Here is a 24,745-nt window from a genome sequence, read left to right as displayed (position 1 = left end):
CCTACCGTGAAGCATGGTGGTGGCTGGGGGGATGTTTTTCAGCAGCAGGGACTGGGAGACCAGTCCGGATCAAGGGAAAGATGAACGGAGCAAAGTACAGAGAGATCCCTGATTAAAACCTGATCCAGAGTGCTCAGGACCCAGACTGGGGTGACGGTTCACCTTCCAACAGGACAACGACCTGTTTGTGATGTACTGCACACAGCCAAGACTACGCAGCACACAGCCAAGACTACGCAGGAGAGGCTTCGGGACAAGTCTCTCTAGGTCCTTGAGTGGCCCAGCCAGAGTGGCCCAGCCAGAGTCCGGATCCAACCTGACAGAGCTTCTTGAAAGGATCTGCAGAGAAGAATGGGAGAAACCCAAATACAGGTGTGCCAAGCTTGTAGCGTCATATCAAAGAAGACTCAAGGCTATAATCATTGCCAAAGGTGCTTCAACAAAGTACTTAATAGTGAAGACATCAAAACTATGAAATAACACATTTGGAATCATGTAGTAACCAAAAAAGTGTTAAACGAATTAAAATATATTTTAGATTCCTCAAAGTAGGCACCCTTTGTCTTGATGACAGCATTGCACACTCTTGGCATTCTCTCAACCAGCTTCAAGGAGGTAGTCACCTGGAATGTATTTCAATTAACAGGTGGGCCTTGTTAAGTTAATTTGTGGAATTTCTTAATGCGTTTGAGACAATCAGTTGTGTTGTGACAAGGTAGAGATGGTATACAGAAGATAGCCCTATTTGGTAAAAGACCAAGTCCATATTATGGCAAGAACTTCTCAAATAAGCAAAGAGAAACGATAGTCCATCATTACTTTAAGACATGAAGGTCAGTCAATCCGCAAAATTTCAATAACTTTGAACGTTTCTTCAAGTGCAGTCGCAGAAACCATCAAGTGCTATGATGAAATTGGCTCTCATTAGGACCGCCACAGGAAAGGAATACCCAGAGTTACCTCTGCTGCAAAGGATAAGTTCATTAGAGTTACCAGACTCAAGCCCAAATTTGACAAGAAGAAGGAAGGAAGAATCCCATCTCCGACAACCGTTGGTACATCTGAAGTAACTATTCTAACAAACACTTCACTACCAGAGAAGCTTTTACAACAAGGACATTCTGACCTCTGGTGGACAACTAGAGCCTTACACCCATCCAGCCCTTCCTCATAGAAGGATTGATTGGTTTCAACAGAGAGATGACAAAGAAAGACATCTCCGTGTAAATATATATATTGCATTTCTTATCTGAATGAGCGGTGGTTCATGTGCGAAGTATTACTATTCGTAGGTTCTAAATGTATCCAAGTGTTCTCGCTTTGTCTCGCCCTCTCTTTACCTACCCCTCCCTCTCCATATGTGTAACAAGCGTCATATATTGTCAGTCCACTACAGACCTGTTTCATTGTATTACGTTTCTAACCAATAATCTATACCTTGTGTGTGTGTTTATGTACTCTGTGTTATTATTTAGTTAGTAAATAAATAATTAAGCCAGTTTGTGTATTGCTGATTCATCAATCAATCAAATGTATTCATAAAGCCCTTTTTACATCAGCCGATGTCACAAAGTGCTATATAGAAACCCAGCCTAAAACCCCAAACAGCAAGGAAAAACTCCCAAGAAAGGCAGGAACCTAGGAAGACACCTGGGGAGGAACCAGGCTCTGAGGGGTGGTTTGTCCTCCTCTGGCTGTGCCTGGGTGGAGATTATAACAGTACATGGCCAAGATGTTCATAGATGACCAATAAGGTAAGGGTTCTTGCAGATATAAAGGATGTGACGTTCAGAATGAGACTAACAGTCATCACATTAGCCATAGTCACATCACGACACGTGACATTAAAACTTGAAACAGCCAAGCTTCCTAACTCCTGATTGGTCAGTTCAGTGGAGCCAGATCCTTATCATTCTTTCTGGCTGTTGGAGAGGTGGAGGGGTAGTTGAGTGAGATGGGGCCTTTGATGGCATTGCCTCTGGGAGCCTGTCAGTCTTTTGCCTGTCAGCTTTTGACATTATGAGAAAGAGTGAGAAGTCCTACCTGCAAGATATTTTGTGAATAGTGCTATAAAAGTATTTGAAGAGGTCCTAATCTCAAACACTGATAAAAACATGACAACATTATTGTCTACACTAAAGAATGGGATTTTGGTCATAAAAATGCATATGCATGAAAATAAAGACTTTTCATTTTGAAGAGAATGCTGGACACTAGGGGACACCTAGGCCTTGTTATGGATAAACGTCTATAAAGATAGATTGGTATAAGATATCTGCTCCATTTTTAGGGCACATGTTGGCAAGATGTTGGGGAATCACTTGAGGGAATTATTGACCCACCTCAGTGTACAGGTCAATAAACATACTAGTTGTTTTGTTATGTTTCAGTCTTCTGTGATGTGTAATATTGTGATGCAAACTCAAAATTCAATACATTTTAACTCTATATCTGATATGGTACAGGTGTCTTCTTTAATTAAGCCGGCTCTGTATGACCCTGATTTAGCCCTCTGCAGTAAAAGGTTAATGGAAGGGTGATCCTTGTTACAATTGCTGTTACCGGGTCAAAGCCTTTTTATCAACCCTGGCATTATGTGGATTCAATGGTAGTGGCAGCTTGTGGTTACATATAACAGGGTCATATTTTAGTTTGATTTATTAACCTGGTAATTCACAGGTGACTTTAAAATGTGTAATTACATTAGTTACATAGTGAAACAAGAGAATCTGTAATAATATCAGTAGTTACACATGTGGGATAACATTAAGCAAGTGAATGTGTAATTACACAATCCTAGTTCCAATTGTGCAATAACTGATTCCACAACAACCCCATTACCATGTAGTTACATAGTAAAATCGATGTAACTACTATGTTGTTTACACAGTTATTACTGTGTTACTTACATAGTAATAGTGGCAGCTTAATGTAAAGTTTTACCAAATATGGTGGTGTATCTTTGATGTGATGGGGCTGTTTTGCTTCCGCTGGTTCTGGAACCATGTTAAGGTCAATGGCATCATGAACTTTACCCAGTACCAGGACATTTTTATTTATTTTTTTACATTGGATAAAAGTAGAGACTCAGAGCTAGAAAACTGTATAATATACACTACAATTGAGGAACAATGGGAAAGTAATTTTTCTTTGAAAATCGATAAACTTGTAACCTCACTTTTGAGAAAATGGCACTTGAATGTTTCGGTACACCTACTGGAGACCTCTTCTTTGTCTACACCTATTCAGCATCGTTCACACCCTCTTAAGCCTTAGACCCACACATCTCTTTATTAAGGATTCACATGTGAGGCCATGTGCTAAACAGTGAGTATGGTAGTGTACTAAACAACCAAAGATTTCAAGACTCAAGGCTGGTTTATTCTACATCTATCGACATGTCTATACAGTTGTGAAATATAGCTTATGGTTGTGAGTGTGATGAAGTAAAAGCAGATCATTCTACCGGAAAATGTTAGAACTTGGACACTGTCTCGTTGGCCTAACGTTATATCCTAATTTGGCTTAGGTGCAGGTCATGTTGTTCGTTATATTACACTATATAAATTAAAATCTAACTTATTTGTCACATGCACAGAATACACAAGGTGTAAACGGTACAATGAAATGGTTACTTGCATAGTGGAGTCTTTTGTTTACATTTACATTTTAAATTTGTGTCATTTAGCAGACGCTCTTATCCAGAGCGACTTACATACATTACTTACATACTTGCATACATTTCATACATTTTTTTCTCCGTACTGGTCCCCCGTGGGAATCGAACCCACAACCCTGGCGTTGCAAACACCATGCTCTACCAACTGAGCTACACGGGACATGTAGACATGTAGCTAGCTAGCACAACAATTAACCATAATCCCAACTCATAACGTTACTACCCTGCATGAATCTACAGGTAGCTAACACTAACCAAGTAGGTTCAATGTTAGCTAGCTAGCTAACATTAGGCAATAACTAGCAATGCAAATGGCTCTGAGATACGAACAATATTACTACACGGATCATACATGTAATGTCAGCTAGCGAGCCAGCCAGCCAGCCAGCTAACATTAGCTAGGTCGCTAACAGTATGCTTTAACAAAATTACAAATGTATATCAGAAAATGTTGCTAGCTAGACTCTCCTACCCGTACACATGGATGAACGCTTCTCCCTCTCTGTCACATATGCCATGGTTGCCCTTAGTTTGAAGATATCATCTGGAGACAGGTGTTTTATATAACAGCCTTCTGTGTTCTCTTTTTGATTCCCTCCGCATTTGCAATCAAACGCCTGAATTTTCTCTCCTTAGCTATCATACTCTGCTTCCACCGGGCATTCCACTGATTTCAAAACTCGGTCCTCCAAAAAGTGGAGCGCCTTAGCAACACTTTTGCAGTTCTTCGTGATATCTTAAAAAAAAAGCTGTGTTAGAAAGGATTACCTACACATACTGAGCAGCTCATGTTATAGACAGAAGCGTGATACATGGCAGACCAATCCGAACTGATCTCTCGGCATGTCCAGCCCAACCATTATCTCAGCCAATCATAGCTAGGGAAGGTTCCTTCCTTTTTCCGTGGCTAAACCAAATAGGCTTGTAATTTAACAATTTCATTCATATTTACAGATGGCATACACGTTTGTTATTAAGGCACAAGAAAATTCACCTGCTCCAGAAGGCATTTCTGCCAAAACAATATATATGTATGATCAAATGACTCTCTTGTGAAGTAGTGATGGGAACCATCTGCTTAGTTTCCTGAAACAAGTTATAAAAAAAGCTCAGTGCCGTTATCCTTGCAAGGGGAGGGTGCCGGAGTACTGAAAAAAGGGGTGCCAATAATTTGGATCCCTATCTTTTTGAGAGAACAAAAATATGACTCTCTTTCTCTAAGCAACTGTATTAGTATAATATAATCTAACCCCCCCTTTTTTATATACATAGAATATAGGTATTTTTTGTTCATTTTTATCAAGGGTGCCAATAATTTTGGACCTGACTGTATATTATGTACCTATGTACATTATATTAAATATCAACCTTAAAGCAAAAAACGTATCAGTTGTGGATCAGTTGTGTACAACTATTTTATGTATGCCTTTTGGTATCCATACCAGATTCAATCAGTATATTGTTGATCAAGTTGATCAGTATATTGGTGTATCTAATTGAATTAGTATAAACTGAGCAGGTGGATAACTAACCTTGATGAGAGGGTTAATGACTCCAACATTAGGACTAGTGTTGAACACTTTGTTGAAGCCAGTCTCTCTGTTGACCAGCTCCAGCTGATAAAACTTCTTGTCATCCTACAAAAAAAACAGGAAAGACTGGTCAGTTCATGTCTGTAACAGAAGGACCACTTTGGAAACAAGTGTTTAAATTACTGCTTTGAAGTGGGGAACCAATGGACATCTTGTTGTATTATTTCATACCCAAATAAATCAAATTCAACATGTGAGTCAGAGGACTGACATGGATAGAATGGGACCACACTTAGAGCCACACTAAGGTACCAATTTAAGTCAATAAAATAAATGCCAACTGTAGGTTCACTTAGATTGTTTCTGCTGTATTTTATGGTAAAGCTGTTCCTCTGGCACATAATGTATTGGATATTGACAGGAATCCATGCCACACCTATCCTTAAAATACAGTGTTAATATTCTGAGTTAACCCTCAGTGATGATTTCCTTTATCTGCAACTGATTGAATTGAGTTAGGTCCCTTAAGTGTTTGCATCAGTACAATGTGTTGTATCATTCACAGGGAATAAAACCTTGAAGTTGGAATGTTGGTAAAATCATTAGAAGTTGTAAGAAGGTAAAATAAAGTCCACTAAAAGGAGGAAATCTTAAGGTAAAGTGTATATAAACTTAAAGAGAGTTTAATGATTTCAGCTTTCTTTTTTGTTTATTTTATTCCCTTATGACCATAGAAGGTGCAAACTCTTAAAACAATACCCTCTGATTTGTAGCTTGATCGTAGATATTCAAATTCTAAAACTTTAGTCAAGAAATCCTATAGTCACATCTTGGCCACAAATGCTGAGTGGGTATTTTTCTATTTGTTTGATGTGTACTTGAAGCATGAAATTCAGATATTACATACATTGAAATAAATCACAAGGGTTAATAAAAATCAATGAATCATGGCATACAATCAAAGAATGTCAGTGCTTGATCATGGTTTGAAGGTCTCATTATGAGTGTCAGTGAGAGGGCATTTGTTTAGTGAGTGATGGAGCTAGCTGGGGGGATTCATGTTGGTGCCTCTTTGGCTTTTGCGCTATCCGTAGTTGGTTCTCAAAATGTTTCTGGTAGGTTCAGAAACTAGCGCTGCAGTCCAATTCTCTCCCTTTCTCAATGAAGTGTGCACCCATTCACTCTCCCTCATGGACTCAATAGCATTGGATAAGTGTGTACATGGGCTAGATACATTTGAAGTCAGAAGTTCACATACACCTTAGCCAAATACATTTAAACTCGGTTTTTCACAATTCCTGACATTAAATCCTAGTAAAAATTCCCTGTCTTAGGTCAGTTAGCATCACCACTTTATTTTAAGAATGTGAAATGTCAGAATAATAGTAGAGTGAATTATTTATTTCAGCTTTTATTTCTTTCATCACATTCCCAGTGGGACAGAAGTTTACATACACTCAATTAGTATTTGGTAGCATTGCCTTTAAATTGTTTAACTTTGGTCAAACATTTCAGGTAGCCTTCCACAAGCTTCCCACAATAAGTTGGGTGAATTTTGGCCCATTCCTCCTGACAGAGCTGGTGTAACTGAGTCAGGTTTGTAGGCCTCCTTGCTCACACATGCTTTTTCATTTCTTCCCACAGATTTTCAATAGGATTGAGGTCAGGGCTTTGTGATGACCACTCCAATACCTTGACTTAGTTGTCCTTAAGCCATTTTGCCACATCTTTGGAAGTATGCTTGGGGTCATTGTCCATTTGGAAGACCCATTTGCGACCAAGCTTCAACTTCCTGACTGATGTCTGGAGATGTTGCTTCAATACAACCACACAATTTTCCCACCTCATGATGCCATCTATTTTGTGAAGTGCACCAGTCCCTCCTGCAGCAAAGCACCCCCAAAACATGTTGCTGCCACCCCCGTGCTTCACGGTTGGGATGGTTTTCTTCGGCTTGCAAGACTCCCCCTTTTTCCTCCAAACATAACAATGGTCATTACTGCCAAACAGTTCTATTTTTGTTATATCAGACCAGAGGACATTTCTCCAAAAAGTACGACCTTTGACCCATGTGCAGTTGCAAACCGTAGTCTGGCTTTTTCATGGCGGTTTTGGAGCAGTGGCTTCTTCCTTGCTGAGCAGCCTTTCAGGTTATGTCGATATAGGACTCGTTTTACTGTGGATATAGATACTTTTGTACCTGTTTCTTCCAGCATCTTCACAAGGTCCTTTGCTGTTGTTCTGGGATTGATTTGCACATTTCGCACCAAAGTATGTCCATCTTTAGGAGACAGAATGCGTCTCCTTCCTGAGTGGTATGACAGCTGCGTGGTCCATGGTGTTTATACTTGCTTACTATTGTTTGTACAGATGAACGTGGTACTTTCAGGCGTTTGGAAATTGCTCCCAGGGATGAAACAGACTTCTGGAGGTCTATAATTTTTTTTCTGAGGTCTTGACTGATTTCTTTAGATTTTCCCATGATGTCAAGCAAAGAAGCACTGAGTTTGAAGGTAGGCCTTGAAATACATCCACAGGTACACCTCCAATTGACTCAAATGATGTCAATTAGCCTATCAGAAGCTTCTTTAGCCATGACATCATTTTCTGGAATTTTCCAAGCTGTTTAAAGGCACAGTCAACTTAGTGTATGTAAACTTCTGACCCACTTGAATTGTGATACAGTGAATTATAAGTGAAATAATCTGTCTGTAAACACTTCTTGGATAAATTATTTGTGTCATGCACAAAGTAGATGTCCTAATCGACTTGCCAAAACTATAGTTTGTTAACACGAAATTTGTGGAGTGGTTGAAAAACGAGTTTTAATGACTCCAACCTAAATGTATGTAAACATCTGACTTCAACTGTATTTATTTCTTACACCATGCTTTTAAATCCATGTGGGGGAGTGAACGAGGGTGAGAACTGCCAAGTAAAGATTTATAAAGATTCTGTCATATACGATTTCAGGACCATTCATGACTACGGACATTTGTTTTTCCAGACCATGTGATCTAACCAGGGACCTAGTTATTGCTATAGTTGACTATTTAAGCTATAAGGCATGAGGGGGTGTGGTATATGGCCAATATACCACGGCTAAGGGCTGTTCTTAACCACGACGCAACGCGGAGTGCCTGGATACAGGCCTTAACCGTGTTATATTGGCCGTATACCACACACCCCCGAGGTGCCTTATTGCAATTATAAACTGGTTATCAACGTAATTAGAGCAGTAAAAATCGATGTTTTGTCATACCCGTGGTATACAGTCTGATATACCACGGCTGCCAGCCAATCAAATCAGCATTCAGGGCTCGAACCACCATGTTTATGAAACAGTATATACAACTTAGAGCCTATCAGGACATATTTCATTGTGGACAATTAGGTCATATTTGGTTGAGACCTTGATCAATGAAATATTCACCCACTCAAGTAAACAGGGAAAAGTTTGTTGAATTCCCAATATGTTTTCACAATGCTTTCAAACCATCTAAAAGCACAACCAAATTCCAATGGAAAAACAATGTCTGCTCCTGTAAGTCTCTTTGGATAAGAGTGTCTGCTAAATGACTAAAATGAATGGTTTAGTTGTCACCTAAATGTGTTATCACTGCGCTTTCAACCATTTAAAAGCACAAAGTTCAAATGGGAAAACAATGTCAGATATTTGATTTACTTATACAACAACTGAATGTGTTAACACTGTTCTTCATCTAATAGCACAACCAAATGACCTGTACGACCTGTAAGTGATGAATCTACTGCTTGGATAGTTCGATCTGTGCCACTGGCTTAATCCTATTCTTTAACTTCGATTTTTGGTTGAGTTAGAGATGTGAATCCAACACATTATTTGTTGACCTGTCGTCAAGTTAGTAGACTATTCACTGTATTGCAAAAGTTATACTGAATTGTGTTTGGTTGTCAACAAACCAAATATCAACATTTGAAGGAGATGTACTGTATCTACTGATTGGATAGTTCCATCTATGCCACTCACGTGGTCCTATTCTTTAACCTTCAAGAGTTAGAGACATGAATCCAACATGTTAATTGTTAACTGCTATTTAGGCCGGGACTCAATCTGATACGCATTATAGCGCCCTTGACATTTAAAGGTAATTTCCATTGCATTTACCGTGAATGCGATCTCCATGAATGTCAGGGAAAATGCCTTTAAAATCCGAATTGTCAACTGTACAACATGCTGTGCTATAAATTAAAATTGTGGCCTGACTGCATTTGTTACGGACCATGCGCCCCTCACGTGGATGGCTGGTAAGAGAAACAATAACAACCGAATAGCCAGATGGTTTCTTGCTTTACAACCGTTCTCTTTCCATGTCATCCACAGGGCCGGATCGAGGAACGGGAATGCAGACGCGCTGTCCCGACGCGACCAAGACGGTGCGTCTGGCGCCCGACCCTCCGGTCCAGTCCTGAGGGGGGAGGTATGTGGAAGGACCACCAGAGGGCAGGCTGGGCTCACGGATAGTAGCCCAACAAGGCATGTGAGACAAGGTAACCAGAGTCAATTAAGCACAGCTGACGGTACTAATGAGATATTCTCTTTCCCCTACGAGAGAGGAGGGAACCAGCAAGAAGGGGGGAAGATAAACTATCTCTGGAGAATGGCTACGGAGAGAGAGGTGCTATCCAAGAAGATCCATTAAGACGGTGACGAATATGTGATTGTTGTTATAGTTTAAAGATAACCGTCTTGTGTTCCTGTGTCATCTAAAGAAGAAGATGTATGTTGTTCCTTGGGAGATTCTCATTGATTGTGTTGGAGTGTTTGTATTGTCAGAAATCCCTCAATAGAGAACTGTGTTGAATCAAGAAAACCTACTCTGGACTCGTTTATTCCACTTTTCCGCTTTAGAGTGACACCAAATGACTTGGTCCGATCACATTAATCTGATTCTTAATTAATTTACATTTGTCACTCAAGATGTAATCCGCAGTAAGGGGAATCAGTGCCATTGGCCGCCATAGTTGTTTTTGTTGCCGAGCTGAGGAGCGTCACGCAGCATGGCAAAATAAATTGCAGTACATATCTTTTCTTCTATCACGGGTGATTCAATGATGTCCGAGGGGAAAAAAACGTGTTTGTTGTTGTAATATCGCAAATGGACGTGGCAGTTTCACCATTAAGGGGATACCGAGTCAGTTCCATAACTGTAACTGGGCCCATCTAGCATTACACGTCAACGCTGTTGCCCATAGATAGATAAGCTAGAAATGTTTTAATAATTTCAATAACAAAGGGCACACAACAACTTTATATTTCCTTTGTCACAAGGGGAGATGAAATCTAACATAAAAATCGTCAACCCTGTCAGTTGAAGTCACTTTTTTAAAATGTATTTTTTATTTTACCTCTTGAGATGGGAAAATATGTTTGTTATGAAGTTGAACATGTGCTCTTTGTGACAGAATGTTAAAATTAGGTGAAATTTTTATTTTTGACAAAATTAAAGGACCCAAAAGTTACTTGTGGAATAACTCAATAATGTAAAAATAATGTCCAGGGAACATACTTCCACAACCGCGCCCAACCAAATGGAAATTACTTTATGTTCCGTGAAGGTTTCTTGTTAGTTGACCAACCACCACCCATTCCCTGAGAATTACTTTTCTACTGAATTCTACTGTGTCAGGGGCAGATCTGAAAAATGGAATTGTGTAATTGCATGCAACTATAATAGGATTAACTGGATGGTAGCAATGTCAATGTCTCCCCTAGTCAAATGCATTTAAAGTCACCATGAAGTGAATTTGCTGTTTATTTTGACCCAATGTTCAAGTGAAACCTACGCCCTTGAGTTGACCACCCACCACCAGTTTCTTGACAAGGGCCTCTCGCTCTGTCACCATGTCCTTGAGCTCAGCAATGACCTGTAGGTCCTCATGACGACTCTCTCTGTTCCGAAACTTATCTTCTGTCCCCTCCAATCTAGACCAGGGTGACACATCAAAACATAAAATCTGCATTAGATAACCATAAAAGTATCAAATTGCCTGGTAGACGCCACACAGTACCTTGTATGGCATCTAGATGGCGCACACATTGAAGTTATCTAAATCAAATCAAATGTGTTTATATAGCCCTTCATACATCAGCTGATATCTCAAAGTGCTGTACAGAAACCCAGCCTAAAACCCCAAACAGCAAGCAATGCAGGTGTAGAAGCACGCAGGTGTGTAGGTGTAGAAACATCTAAATTAGGTCACTATAGATGGCATTAAGTATGTAAGCAGAACAATGGGGGAGGATCTGTGTATCAACATTTCAAGAGTGGCATAACATTCTAGCACGCGTCATCGGATAAAAATTTAATTTGAGGTGAGATCCCTGGCTTTTGATTGCTCACACACACACACACACACACACACACACACACACACACAGTGCCCTTACAGTATCTGGAGGGCAGAGATCTTGTCCTTCAGTAGCTCCTGGGCTTTGTTGAAGTCTGAGAGCATGATCTGAGTCTCTCTATGGTGAACAGCATTCAGCTCCCCCAGCTCTCTCTCATGTCTCTTTGTCAGGTCCTGTTCATGAGCCCTGAGGCACAGAGAGAGAGACAGAGGTCAGTCACATATCCCCAGTGGCTGAATGTAAACAAAGCTTGGCAGCCAAACTATGTTAAAATGAGTCTCTGTACATTCTCCAGTCAATAATGATGAGTAAATAATTAAAGCAAGCTAAAAATAACAATAATGCATTTATATAACAGGCACTCACTCCTGTGAGATTTTTACCTCTCTTCCCATATCTAATCATGGAATTTATCCAAACACAACCTTTCCCCAAATCCAAACTGCAATACAGTCTCTGCTTAACTGGTTGTGGATGTTGTAGAATTCAAGTGGAATAAAAGAGGGATGTGTATGTTAGTCACCTCCAAAAGATACACCTGCCATGTCCTGGGAAATTGGACTTTATTTATATCTTGAGAGGAGGGTGTCCTAATACTGTAGGATTGCCACAATCACGTCAATCATTCTAGCCACAGAGCATAGCATTATGCCAGAGATAGAGATCTTCAGTTATCTCCGGGTACATACAGTGCATTTGGAAAGTATTCAATCCCCTTTCCTTTTTCCACATTTTGTTACCTTACAGCCTAAAAATGATTAAATTGTTTTTTTCCCTCATCAATCTACACACAATACCCCATAATGACAAAGCAAAAACAGGTTTTTAGAATGTTTAAAAACAATGTAACCGTATCGCCTAACGTGAAAACTGTGTACTTTCAGCACATCTAAGGGTTATTTGAAACACATATCTTGCATTGTTTGCTATTGGATTAACTGGTAGTTAAAACGACTAAATTGAAAAGATATCATTGTGTTGTGGTGATTAAACCAATGTTCTCATTACATTTCACAATAAACATATTTTGAATCAATGGTTGTGTGGTGAGAGATGTTTACTATTCAAATTAACGCACAATGACAGGCTTTCAATGAAAGACTGGCTGTGTTACAAGTGTGATCAGTTTAGAGTTTTGTACTACGAGTTAGGAAAATGTACCACATATTGAAAATAGTACCAAAGCCATGATCCCTTATTGATGTCATCTGTTAAATCCACTTCAATCAGTGTAGATGAAGGGGAGGAGACAGGTTAAAGGAGGACTTTAAAACCTTGAGACAATTGAGACATGGATTGTGTATGTGTGCCATTCAGAGGGTGAATGGGCAAGACAAAACATTGAAGTGCCTTTGAACGGGGTATGGTAGTAGGTGCCAGGTGCACCGGTTTGAGTGTCTGAAGAACTGCAACGCTGCTGGGTTATTCACGCTCAACAGTTTCCCATGTGTATCAACAATGGTCCACCACCCAAAGGACATCTAGCCAACTTGACAACTGTGGGAAGCATTGGAGTCACCATGGGCCAGCATCCCTGTGGAATGCTTTCGAAATCCTGTAGAGTCCATGTCTGACAAATTGAGACTGTTCTGAGTGCAAAAGGGGTGCAACTCAATATTAGGAAGGTGTTCCTAATGTTTTGTACACTGTGTGTACGTTAACTAGGCACTACATAATTTTGGTTCAGTAGTTATCAGTTTTGAGCAGTTTGATAAAGTCATAGTTAACAGTATTGTTGACAAATGACAAGAAAATCATATCAAAAGTAAAGTGAATATTGCATTTTGAAAAAAGCAGATCCAAATTGAAAGAGTGATTTGGTGCAGTGAACAAGTGACTTTGTGAATTTGTTTGTTGTACTCACTCAATTGAAAATGTGCTTAGAATTTTGAATCATGAGCCATTTTGATTATCTGTTTAGATTTTTGTGCTTAGAGTTTTAAAAATATACCACTTAAGCACCAAAGTGATTGGGGAAAAAACAGTAAATCACACCTCACATGATAATGTGGGCTCTTGAAAAATATAATACTATTTTTCATGTCAATCTAGCATTTCTAAGACCATGAGGGTCCACATATACTGAGAGGTTTGGAAGACCTGGGTACTCCCTCACTCCCTCAGGAGTCACTATAAATAGATGCCAGTTAATGGGTCTCAGTACCTGATCTGCTGGTTGGCCTCGCTGCGGACTCGGAGAACCTCTTTTCCCTTGAGCTCCAGCTCTCTGGTGAGGGTGCTGATGGTCTCATTGAGGGAGTGGATCTCGTGGTCCAGGTCTGTGATACGATTGGTTCTGCAGGACACCTCCTGCTGCAGGTCTGATATACTACCCAACAGGTCCTCCTCCTGGTTTTAAGTCAGACAAGATAATGCAGACAATCATAATTGTTGGGGTGACAATTCCAATCTAATTCAGTCAATTCAGGACTAGAATTGAAATTCCAATTCAAGAATGAAAAAAATGCCACACTTTCAGGTACTTTTTTAGGATCCCAACTCTAGGGATAGCTATCAAAGCGAATTAATCCTATTGGTACAGAGCTTAGGTACGTCTGCTCTAAAAAAAAAAATAGGGGGGCTGGTTTGATTCCATCCATAAATAGTTCCACAACTTTGCTACAGCCAATTCAATAGTAATTGTCAGTATACCTTTTACCAGCAGCTATACAATAATCTGCATCATCACATCCACTATCCACTATGAGTGTGTGTAAATTTAGGGTTGCACCAAGAAACAAACTTGTTTCCCCTCTTTCTCTTCATTGATGTGAGTTTGTGACACCCAGGTATTATACAAAACAATATGGTTACAACAATACTTCAACATTTCTAAAGTGGTTTAAAGACTGTGTCCCCCAATATAGAAATATTTGATTTGGGACCCTATATCTAATTAGTTTAATTTGGAAGAGATGTTGTAGAAGCTGCTTGGAAGAGGCATGGGTAGATGTCAGCCCTAAGGCGCAGTCTACATTTTTAAGTGGGTCATGTTAAAAGATATAGCACTACAATTAACTGAAATGAGTTGTCCTTGTATTTCTGAGAAATAAAAAGAGAGCAAGGGAAGGAAAGAGAGAGAGGCAGGGAAAGAGAGAGTGTGGTCCAACATTGGAAAATTATGCAACCAAAGTGCTCAGAAACATATACAGAAATGTGTACACACATGGAACGTTTCAGATTCTTTGTTGTTCTTCACTTATGTATTATGATTCACCCTAACGATTAAAGCACAGACTATGAGAAAATGGGTAATCTTGGACCTCTGGGCAGTTTGCTTATCTGTAGGACTTAGTATCATCCTGCCCTATTATGTTTGTGTTACTGCATACCTCAGTTTGCCAATGCAAAAAGCAACACTGAAAGCAGCATTTATTTTTCAAAATGCAGTCTCAGTCTGTATATGAGATGCACACGATGTGATCGCAAGCTGTTGTATTTCAAATATAATTATAATATTGTTTTGGCTACATCACAGATGCTTGGCAAACAGTGAGCTTCAACTCCCAAGGGATGAGTCCCAAATAACAATTTATTTTTAAAAGATTATAAAAAAAATTGCACAAACACACCCTAAAAGTCCTCCTCTGGTCCTTTCTAGCCACTGATAGAAAGTCAGGGGCTATGTGTATCAAACATCTCAGAGTAAGTGTACTAATCTAGGATCAGGCTAAACTTATCCCAGATCAGAACTCCTACTATGAGACGTGTAATACATACACCCCCAGATATAATTTCACCACCCCAAATTGTCATGGTTATGATTAAGAGTGTGGTTAGGGGCAACTTCTACCTCAAGCAGCAAAAAGTGTCAACTCTGTACTGACCTGTTGCTGACTCTGCTCCAGAGCACCCTGTAGCTCCAGTTTGGCAGCAGTGTTATCCTTCAGGTGGATCTGGCGCAGATGCTCTATGGCTGTTGCATGGAGGTGGTTCAGCTCAGAGCGCAGGGAGGCTACAGGTGAGGAAGAGGAGGAGGGGAACATGAAAGTCCCGTGAGGCTCAATTGGTAGAGCATTGCGTTGAAAATACACATTTTACTTTGAAACAACGTCTTTTTTGGTCATCGTTTCGATGGCTAAATTTCAACCGTACATACAGTTGAAGTCGGAAGTCTACATACACCTTAGCCAAATACCTTTAAACTCAGTTTTTCACAATTCCTGACATTTAATCAGAGTAAAAATTCCATGTCTTAGGTCAGTTAGGATCACCATTTTATTTTAAAAATGTGAAATGTCAGAATAATAGTAGAGAGAATGATTTATTTCAGCACATTCCCAGTGGGACAGAAGTTTACATGCACTCAATTAGTATTTGGAAGCATTGCCTTTAAATTGTTTAACTTGGTCAAACATTTCGGGTAGCCTTCCACAAGCTTCCCACAATAAGTTTGGTGAATTTTGGCACTTTCCACCTGACAGAGAAGGTGTAACTGAGTCAGGTTTGTAGGCCTCCTTACTCTCACACGCTTTTTCAGTTCTGCACACAAATTTTCTATAGGATTGAGGTCAGGGCTTTGTGATGGCCACTCCAATACCTTGACGTTGTTGTCCTTAAGCCATTTTGCTTTGCTGCAGGAGGGACTGGTGCACTTCACAAAATAGATGGCATCATGACGGAAAATTATGTGGATATATTGAAGCAACATCAAGACATTTTTATTTATTTATTTTTTATTTCACCTTTATTTAACCAGGTAGGCAAGTTGAGAACAAGTTCTCATTTACAATTGCGACCTGGCCAAGATAAAGCAAAGCAGTTCGACACATACAACAACACAGAGTTACACATGGAGTAAAACAAACATACAGTCAATAATACAGTAGAAAAATAAGTCTATATACAATGTGAGCAAATGAGGTGAGATAACCCGATATGGATAGGGGGCAGTATTTTCACAGCCGGATGAAAAAACGTACCCGATTTAAACTGGTTACTACTCTTGCCAAGAAACGAGAATATGCACATTATTAGTAGATTTGGAAAGAAAACACTCTGAAGTTTCTAAAACTGTTTGAATGGTGTCTGTGAGTATAACATAACTCATATGGCAGGCAAAAACCTGAGAAAAAGTCAACCAGGAAGTGTAGGATCTGAGAAATGTAGTTCTTTCTAGTCCCTTTCGAAACTACAGTATCTGTGCTGTTATGTTGCACTTTCTAAGGCTTCCATTGGCTGTCTAAAGCCTTCAGAAAGTGGATTGAGCCTTCTCCTGTCTCTGGGCAGAGTATAGGAGCTCAGTTACTGAGTGGTCTGCCTGAGGACAAAGAGATTGGATATGCGCGTTCCCGCGAGCACGCTGTTTTTTATTTTTCTCCTTGAATGAATACACTATTGTCCGGTTGGAATATTATCGCAATTTTACGTTAAAAATACCATAAAAATTGATTTTTAACAGCGTTTGACATGCTTCTAAGTACGGTAATGGAACATTTTTACTTTTTGTGTCTCGAATTGCGCTTGCGCGTTACCCTTTGGATAGTGACCTGAACGCACGAACAAAATGGAGGTATTTGCACATAACTATGGATTGTTGGGAACAAAAACAAAATTTATTCTGGAAGTAGCAGTCCTGGGAGTGCATTCTGACGAAGATCAGCAAAGGTAATACAATATTTCTAATACTAATTCTGAGTTAAGGTTTCCCCGGACTTGGAGGGTGTCAAAATAGCTAGCCGTGATGGCGAGCTATGTACTCAGAATATTGAAAAATGTGCTTTCGCCGAAAAGCTATTTTAAAATCTGAAACAGCGATTGCATAATGGAGTTCTGTATCTATAATTCATAAAATAATTGTTATGTATTTTGTCAACGTTTATGATGAGTATTTTTGCAAATTCACCGGAGGTTTTTGGTGGGAATACATTTTCTGAACATCACGCGCCAATGTAAAAAGCTGTTTTTTTATATAAATATGAACTTGATTGAACAAAACATACATGTATTGTATAACATAATGTCCTAGGAGTGTCATCTGATGAAGATCATCATAGGTTAGTGCTTCATTTAGCTGTGTTTTGGGTTTTATTGACATATATGCTTGCTTGGAAAATGGCTGTGTGGTTATTTTGGTCTACGTACTCTCCTAACATAATCTAATGTTTTGCTTTCGCTGTAAAGCCTTTTTGAAATCGGACAACGTGGTTGGATTCAGGAGAGGTTTATCTTTCAAATGGTGTAAAATAGTCGAATGTTTGAGAAAATTGAATTGTGGTATTTTAGTTGTTTTTGTATTTCGCGCCATGCGATCCCATTGGCTGTTGGCTAGGGGTTCCACGGGCGGAACGGGGTTCCGCTGTCGGAATGGGGTTCCGCTAGCGGAATGCCTAGATGTAAGAGGATAAGGGAGGTAAAGGCAAAAAAGGCCATGGTGGCAAAGTAAATACAATATAGCAAGTAAAACACTGGAATGGTAGAAATAGAAATAATGGGGTGCAAAGGAGCAAAATAAATAAATACAGTAGGGGAAGAGGTAGTTGTTTAAGCTAAATTATAGATGGGCTAAGTACAGGTGCAGTGATCTGTGAGCTGCTCTGACAGCTGGTGCTTAAAGCGAGTGAAGGAGATAAGTGTTTCCAGCTTCAGAGATTTTTGTAGTTCGTTCCAGTCATTGGCAGCAGAGAACTGGAAAGAGAGACGGACAAAGGAGGAATTGGCTTTGGGGGTGACCAGAGAGATATACCTGCTGGAGCGCATGCTACAGGTGGGTGCTGCTATGGTGACCAGTGAGCTGAGATAAGGGGGGACTTTACCTAGCAGAGTCTTGTAGATGACCTAGAGCCAGTGGGTTTGTCGACGAGTATGAAGCGAGGGCCAGCCAACGAGAGCATACAGGTCGCAGTGGAAGGTAGTATATGGGGCTTTGGTGACAAAACGGATGGCACTGTGATAGACTGCATCCAGTTTATTGAGTAGGGTATTGGAGGCAATTTTAAAAATGACATCGCCGAAGTCGAGGATCGGTAGGATGGTCAGTTTTACGAGGGTATGTTTGGCAGCATGAGTGAAGGATGCTTTTTTGCGAAATAGGAAGCCGATTCTAGATTTAACTTTGGATTGGAGATGTTTGATGTGAGTCTGGAAGGAGAGTTTACAGTCTAACCAGACACCTAGGTATTTGTAGTTGTCCACATATTCTAAGTCAGAACCGTCCAGAGTAGTGATGCTGGACGGGCGGGCAGGTGCGGGCAGCGATCGGTTGAAGAGCATGCATTTAGTTTTACTTGTATTTAAGAGCAGTTGGAGGCCACGGAAAGAGAGCTGTATGGCATTGAAGCTCGTCTGGAGGGTTGTTAACACAGTGTCCAAAGAAGGGCCAGAAGTATACAGAATGGTATCGTCTGCGTAGAGGTGGATCAGAGACTCACCAGCAGCAAGAGCGACATCATTGATGTATCCAGAGAAAAGAGTTGGCCAAAGAATTGAACCCTGTGGCACCCCCATAGAGACTGCCAGAGGCAGGGCTATTGAGTCAAAAGCCTTGGCTAGGTCAATGAATACGGCAGCACAGTATTGTTTCTTATCGATGGCGGTTACGATATCGTTTAGGAACTTGAGCGTGGCTGAGGTGCACCCATGACCAGCTCTGAAACCAGATTGCATAGCGGAGAAGGTGCGGTGGGATTCGAAATGGTCGAGAATCTGTTTGTTGACTTGGCTTTCGAAGACCTTAGAAAGGCAGGGTAGGATAGATATAGGTCTGTAGCAGTTTGGGTCAAGAGTGTCCCCCCCTTTGAAGAGGGGGATAACCGCAGCTGCTTTCCAATCTTTGGGAATCTCAGACGACACGAAAGAGAGGTTGAACAGGCTAGTAATAGGGCTTGCAACAATTTCGGCAGATAATTTTTGAAAGGATGGGTCTAGATTGTCTAGCCCGGCTGATTTGTAGGGGTCCAGATTTTTCAGCTCTTTCAGAACATCAGCTGACTGGATTTGGGAGAAGGAGGAATTGGGAAGGCTTGGGCAAGTAGCTGTGGGGGGTGCTGTGCTGTTGACCACGGTAGGGGTAGCCAGGTGGAAAGCATGGCCAGCCGTAGAAAAATGCTTATTGAAATTCTCAATTATAGTGGATTTATCGGTGGTGACAGAGTTTCCTATCCTCAGTGCAGTGGGCAGCTGGGAGGAGGTGTTCTTATTCTCCATGGACAAGAAGGTTTGCTGTGTCTGTCAGCGTAGTGTCCAGAGCATGGAGGCGCTACCAGGAGACAGGCCAGTACATCAGGAGATGTGGAGGAGGCCGTAGGAGGGCAACAACCCAGCAGCAGGACCGCTACCTCCGCCTTTGTGCAAGGAGGAGCAGGAGAAGCACTGCCAGAGCCCTGCAAAATGACCTCTAGCAGGCCACAAATGTGCATGTGTCTGCTCAAACGGTCAGAAACAGACTCCATGAGGGTGGTATGAGGGCCCGACGTCCACAGGTGGGGGTTGTGCTTACAGCCCAACACCGTGCAGGACGTTTGGCATTTGCCAGAGAACACCAAGATTGGCAAATTCGCCACTGGCGCGCCCTTTGCTCTTCACAGATGAAAGCAGGTTCACACTGAGCACGTGACAGACGTGACAGAGTCTGGAGACGCCGTGGAGAACGTTCTGCTGCCTGCAACATCCTCCAGCATGACCGGTTTGGCGGTGGGTCAGTCATGGTGTGGGGTGGCATTTCTTTGGGGGGCAGCACAGCCCTCCATGTGCTCGCCAGAGTAGCCTGACTGCCATTAGGTACCGAGATGAGATCCTCAGACCCCTTGTGAGACCATATGCTGGTGCGGTTGGCCCTGGGTTCCTCCTAATGCAAGACAATGCTAGACCTCATGTGGCTGGAGTGTGTCAGCAGTTCCTGCAAGACGAAGGCATTGATGCTATGGACTGGCCCGCCCGTTCCCCAGACCTGAATCCAATTGAGCACATCTGGGACATTATGTCTCGCTCCATCTACCAACCCCACGTTGCACCACAGACTGTCCAGGAGTTGGCGGATGCTTTAGTCCAGGTCTGGGAGGAGATCCCTCAGGAGACCATCCGCCACCTCATCAGGAGCATACCCAGGCGTTGTAGGGAGATCATACAGGCACGTGGAGGCCACACACACTACTGAGCCTCATTTTGACTTGTTTTAAGGACATTACATCAAAGTTGGATCAGCCTGTAGTGTGGTTTTCCACTTTAATTTTGAGTGTGACTCCAAATCCAGACCTCCATGGGTTGATAAATTGGATTTCCATGGATTATTTTTGTGTGATTTTGTTGTCAGCACATTCAACTATGTAAAGAAAAAAGTATTTAATAAGATTATTTCTTTCATTCAGATCAAGGATGTGTTGTTTAAGTGTTCCCTTTATTTTTTTGAGCAGTATACTTTACTTTACTGTGCTGTGTTGTGCAAACAATGTTTCCAAACTTGTCAAACGTCTATGATTGGTTCAGATTTTGTCCGGACCGGACCAAATCGGAAACAATCATAGACATCTACAGTGGTTCCATCTTTAAATATTGCAGCGCACTGCAGCACAGCTTGCATGATCCCGCAGAATTCTATGGCACATTATTTAAGTGCCAACCACTGGTACCATTAATGCTAGTTAGTGCTAGTTTGACCACCAGAGGGCTACTTTGAGAAGCATTGATAGCCTTCAATAGTGGCTGTACGAGAGAATTGAAAACCTTTTTTTGTAAGAACACAGTACAGTCGTGGCCAAAAGTCTTGAGAATGACACAAATATTGATTTTCACAAAGTCTGCTGCCTCAGGTTGTATGACGGCAATTTGCATATACTCCAGAATGTTATGAATCAGTTATGTTATCAATTAATTGCAAAGTCCCTCTTTGCCATGCAAATGAACTGAATCCCCCCAAAAAACATTTCCAATGCATTTCAGCCCTGCCACAAAAGGACCAGCTGACTAGCAGTCATGTCAGAGATTCTCTCGTTAACACAGGTGTGAGTGTTGACGAGGACAAGGCTGGAGATCACTCTGTCATGCTGATTGAGTTTGAATAACAGACTGGAAGCTTCAAAAGGAGGGTGGTGCTTGGAACCATTGTTCTTCCTCTGTCAACCATGGTTACCGGCAAGGAAACACGTGCCATCATCATTGCTTTTCACAAAAAGGGCTTGACAGGCAAGGATATTGCTGCCAGTGAGATTGCACCTAAATAAACCATTTATCAGATCATCAGGAACTTCAAGGAGTGCTGTTCAATTGTTGTGAAGAAGGCTTCAGGGCGCCCAAGAAAGTCCAGCAAGCCCCAGGACCGTCTCCTAAAGTTAATTCAGCTGCGGGATCGGGACACCACCAGTACAGAGCTTGCTCAGGAATGGCAGCAGGCAGGTGTGAGTGCATCTGCATGCACAGTGAGGCGAAGACTTTTGGAGGATGGCCTGGTGTCAAGAAGGGCAGCAAAGAAGCCACTTCTCTCCAGGAAAAACATCAGGGACAGACTGATATTCTGCAAAAGGTACAGGGATTGGACTGCTGAGGACTGGGGTAAAGTCATTTTCTATGATGAATCCCCTTTCCGATTGTTTGGGACATCTGGAAAAAAGCTTGTCCGGAGAAGACAAGGTGAGCGCTAGCATCAGTCCTGTGTCATGCCAACAGTAAAGCATCCTGAGACCATTCATGTGTGGGGTTCCTTCTCAGCCAAGGGAGTGGGCTCACTCACACTTTTGCCGAAGAACACAGTCATGAATAAAGAATGGTACCAACACATCCTCCGAGAGCAACTTCCCCCAACCATCCAGGAACAGTTTGGTGACGAACAATGCCTTTTCCAGCATGATGGAGCACCTTGCCATAAGGCAAAAGTGATAACTAAGTGGCTCGGGGAACAAAACATTGATATTTTGGGTCCATGGCCAGGAAACTCCCCAGACCTTAATCCCATTGAGAACTTGTGGTCAATCCTCAAGAGGCGGGTGGACAAACAAAAACCCACAAATTCTGACAAACTCCAAGCATTGATTATGCAAGAATGGGCTGCCATCAGTCGGGATGTGGCCCAGAAGTTAATTGACAGCATGCCAGGGCAGATTCCAGAGGTCTTGAAAAACTCTTTGCGTCAACTTCATGTAACTGTCAATAAAATAATTGACACTTATGAAATGCTTGTAATTATACTTCAGTATCCATAGTAACATCTGACAAAAAAATTCTAAAGACACTGAAGCAGCAAACTTTGTGGAAATTAATATTTGTGTCATTCTCAAAACTTTTAGCCACGACTGTACATGGGACTGATTTTAAGAAATTTAGCTTAATTGATTTCATTAATATTATGGTGTTTCTATTCCAAGAAAATCGAAAAACCCTTTTCGTTAGGATGGGTTTACGTTAGGATGGAATGGAAAATATGGCACTGTACAACGTGACGGTCAGGAGTAGGCTACAGTTCTTGGCTATTTAGCTAAATAATCTCTGTGTTGTGCGGGCACACGGGAGACCGGGGTTCAATTCACTGACGGGGAGGAAGGAGAAGGCTGTCCTTGTAAATAAGAATTTGTTCTTAACTGACTTGCCTAGTTATATAAAGGTTACACTAAGAGCATAACATTTCTACACCAAAATTATAGTCTAACCAATACCCAAATGGAGATTCAGTCAAAATAACAATCTCATTGTTTTATCAAGACCAGTCCCCATGCTTGTCTCAGAGCAGCGAGAAACGGTGCTAAAATAGTTGTAGGCTATTGCTTCAAATCCTATTTCTTTTCACTTCAATATGCTCTCTAAATAAATAAGACCTACACCACTTAACAGCACATTACTCAACACTTTTGAGACTCATGTCGCCTACGGTAGACCTACAGAATATCGAAAAATATGACGTGACTCTCCGCCAATAATTACATATAGAGGATTGGAGGATATTTCTGTAATTCAGTGATATTTATTCCCATAGTAATTCATTATGGATCCATAACTAAATAAACATTGGCATTTTGAAAAAGTATTTTTTTATCATAATTTTATTAACAAAAGCATAAAGATGCCATTATTAGTTACATTGTTTTAGTCTGAACGTGCAGACTGGCACTAAGAACAGCGGGAACGTTTCCCCTTAAAGTGTTGCTCTGTGCTACCCAGTGTGGCAGGGTGGGGGTCAACCCCCCCCTCTCCCTTCCCCATGGGCTAGGTCAGTCTTCTGTGCGCTGCTCTGCGGACCATCCCGTGCCCCATGCCCTCGTGCCTTGCACCTTACACACTTTCAGTGGATACAGCTGGAGAACTGTAAGGCAATCCCATTGTGCGCCATGACCAATATACTGTCCTGCTAATAACAGGGTTAATAATATATCTGAGAATATCCAAGGGGCTTTTATATCATTCTAAATTAATAATAAATCGCTTTGTTTAAAAAATAACAACATATTGATAATGATTTCATTTTCAAATAACGTAAAATGAGCGAGAAAAAGACCATTCTTGAACACGGACTGAGACCTTGTTACTAATTTCTAAATAAAGCCAGTTTGTAATTTAGAATTATTTATATATGTTTTTAGACAGAGGGAAACAAAAACCTACAGTCATCTCATAGGTCTCCCAGTCGAGGCCAGCACGGGTATTGAACAATCTAGAAAAAAGAAACGCACACCTATAAAGGCGAGGTGCTGGCCAGCGGAGCAGAACACTAGAAAACAAAGGAAAGCCGCACACTCTAAGAGCTCAGATGCAAAAATGTAATAACCAACATTTCGACAGCAAACGCTGTCGAAACGTTGGTTATTACATTTTTGCATCTGAGCTCTTAGAGTGTGCGGCTTTCCTTTGTTTTCCAGCACGGGTATTGAACCAGCATCTGTAGCAACACAGTTTGCACTGCTATGCAGTGTCTTAGACCGTTGCGCCACTCAGGCGCTGTAGAACATGACCGGTCGGGAGTGGGCTACACTACTACAGTAAGAGCAAAATAATCCTAACAAAATAAAATAATAAAAACCTTAGTGTAACAACAGTTTTAGTAAGTAATACTGAAGTCGTGCACAATTATCAGTTTCTATTTAGGTTTATGTCACCCATTCATTGTCAGAGACACAGTAGGACCCAAAAACATAATCAGTGCTCTAACTCCCCCTTGCACTGGTCTGGAGCAATGAAGTGGTGACGCAGGGTACCGTACTAAACCACAAATTACCTCTAAGT

The 24,745-nt window shown here is 41.1% G+C and overlaps 1 protein-coding gene across 2 annotated transcripts in view; it reads right to left on the bottom strand.

Annotated features, from left to right (window-relative positions):
* fam184aa (family with sequence similarity 184 member Aa) overlaps nucleotides 1-24,745 on the bottom strand; it is an 85,519-nt gene that overhangs the window by 5,130 nt on the left and 55,644 nt on the right. Inside the window, exons 12-16 of one of the 2 annotated variants that reach the window (XM_014126183.3) lie at nucleotides 15,430-15,557; nucleotides 13,767-13,951; nucleotides 11,642-11,788; nucleotides 11,038-11,176; nucleotides 5,212-5,316 (exon numbers count right to left, since the gene is read on the bottom strand). In XM_014126183.3, coding sequence (XP_013981658.1) covers nucleotides 5,212-5,316; nucleotides 11,038-11,176; nucleotides 11,642-11,788; nucleotides 13,767-13,951; nucleotides 15,430-15,557 — 704 coding nt within the window. The remainder of the gene's footprint in view (nucleotides 1-5,211; nucleotides 5,317-11,037; nucleotides 11,177-11,641; nucleotides 11,789-13,766; nucleotides 13,952-15,429; nucleotides 15,558-24,745) is intronic. The other variant, XM_014126184.3, reaches the window with a different exon arrangement.

Source organism: Salmo salar, chromosome 11 (assembly GCF_965601325.2).
Source record: "Salmo salar chromosome 11, fSalSal1, whole genome shotgun sequence".
NCBI classification, from domain to species: domain Eukaryota; kingdom Metazoa; phylum Chordata; class Actinopteri; order Salmoniformes; family Salmonidae; genus Salmo; species Salmo salar.
Note: the sequence above shows the minus strand (reverse complement) of the source record. Positions and strands in the feature narration are given on the sequence as shown.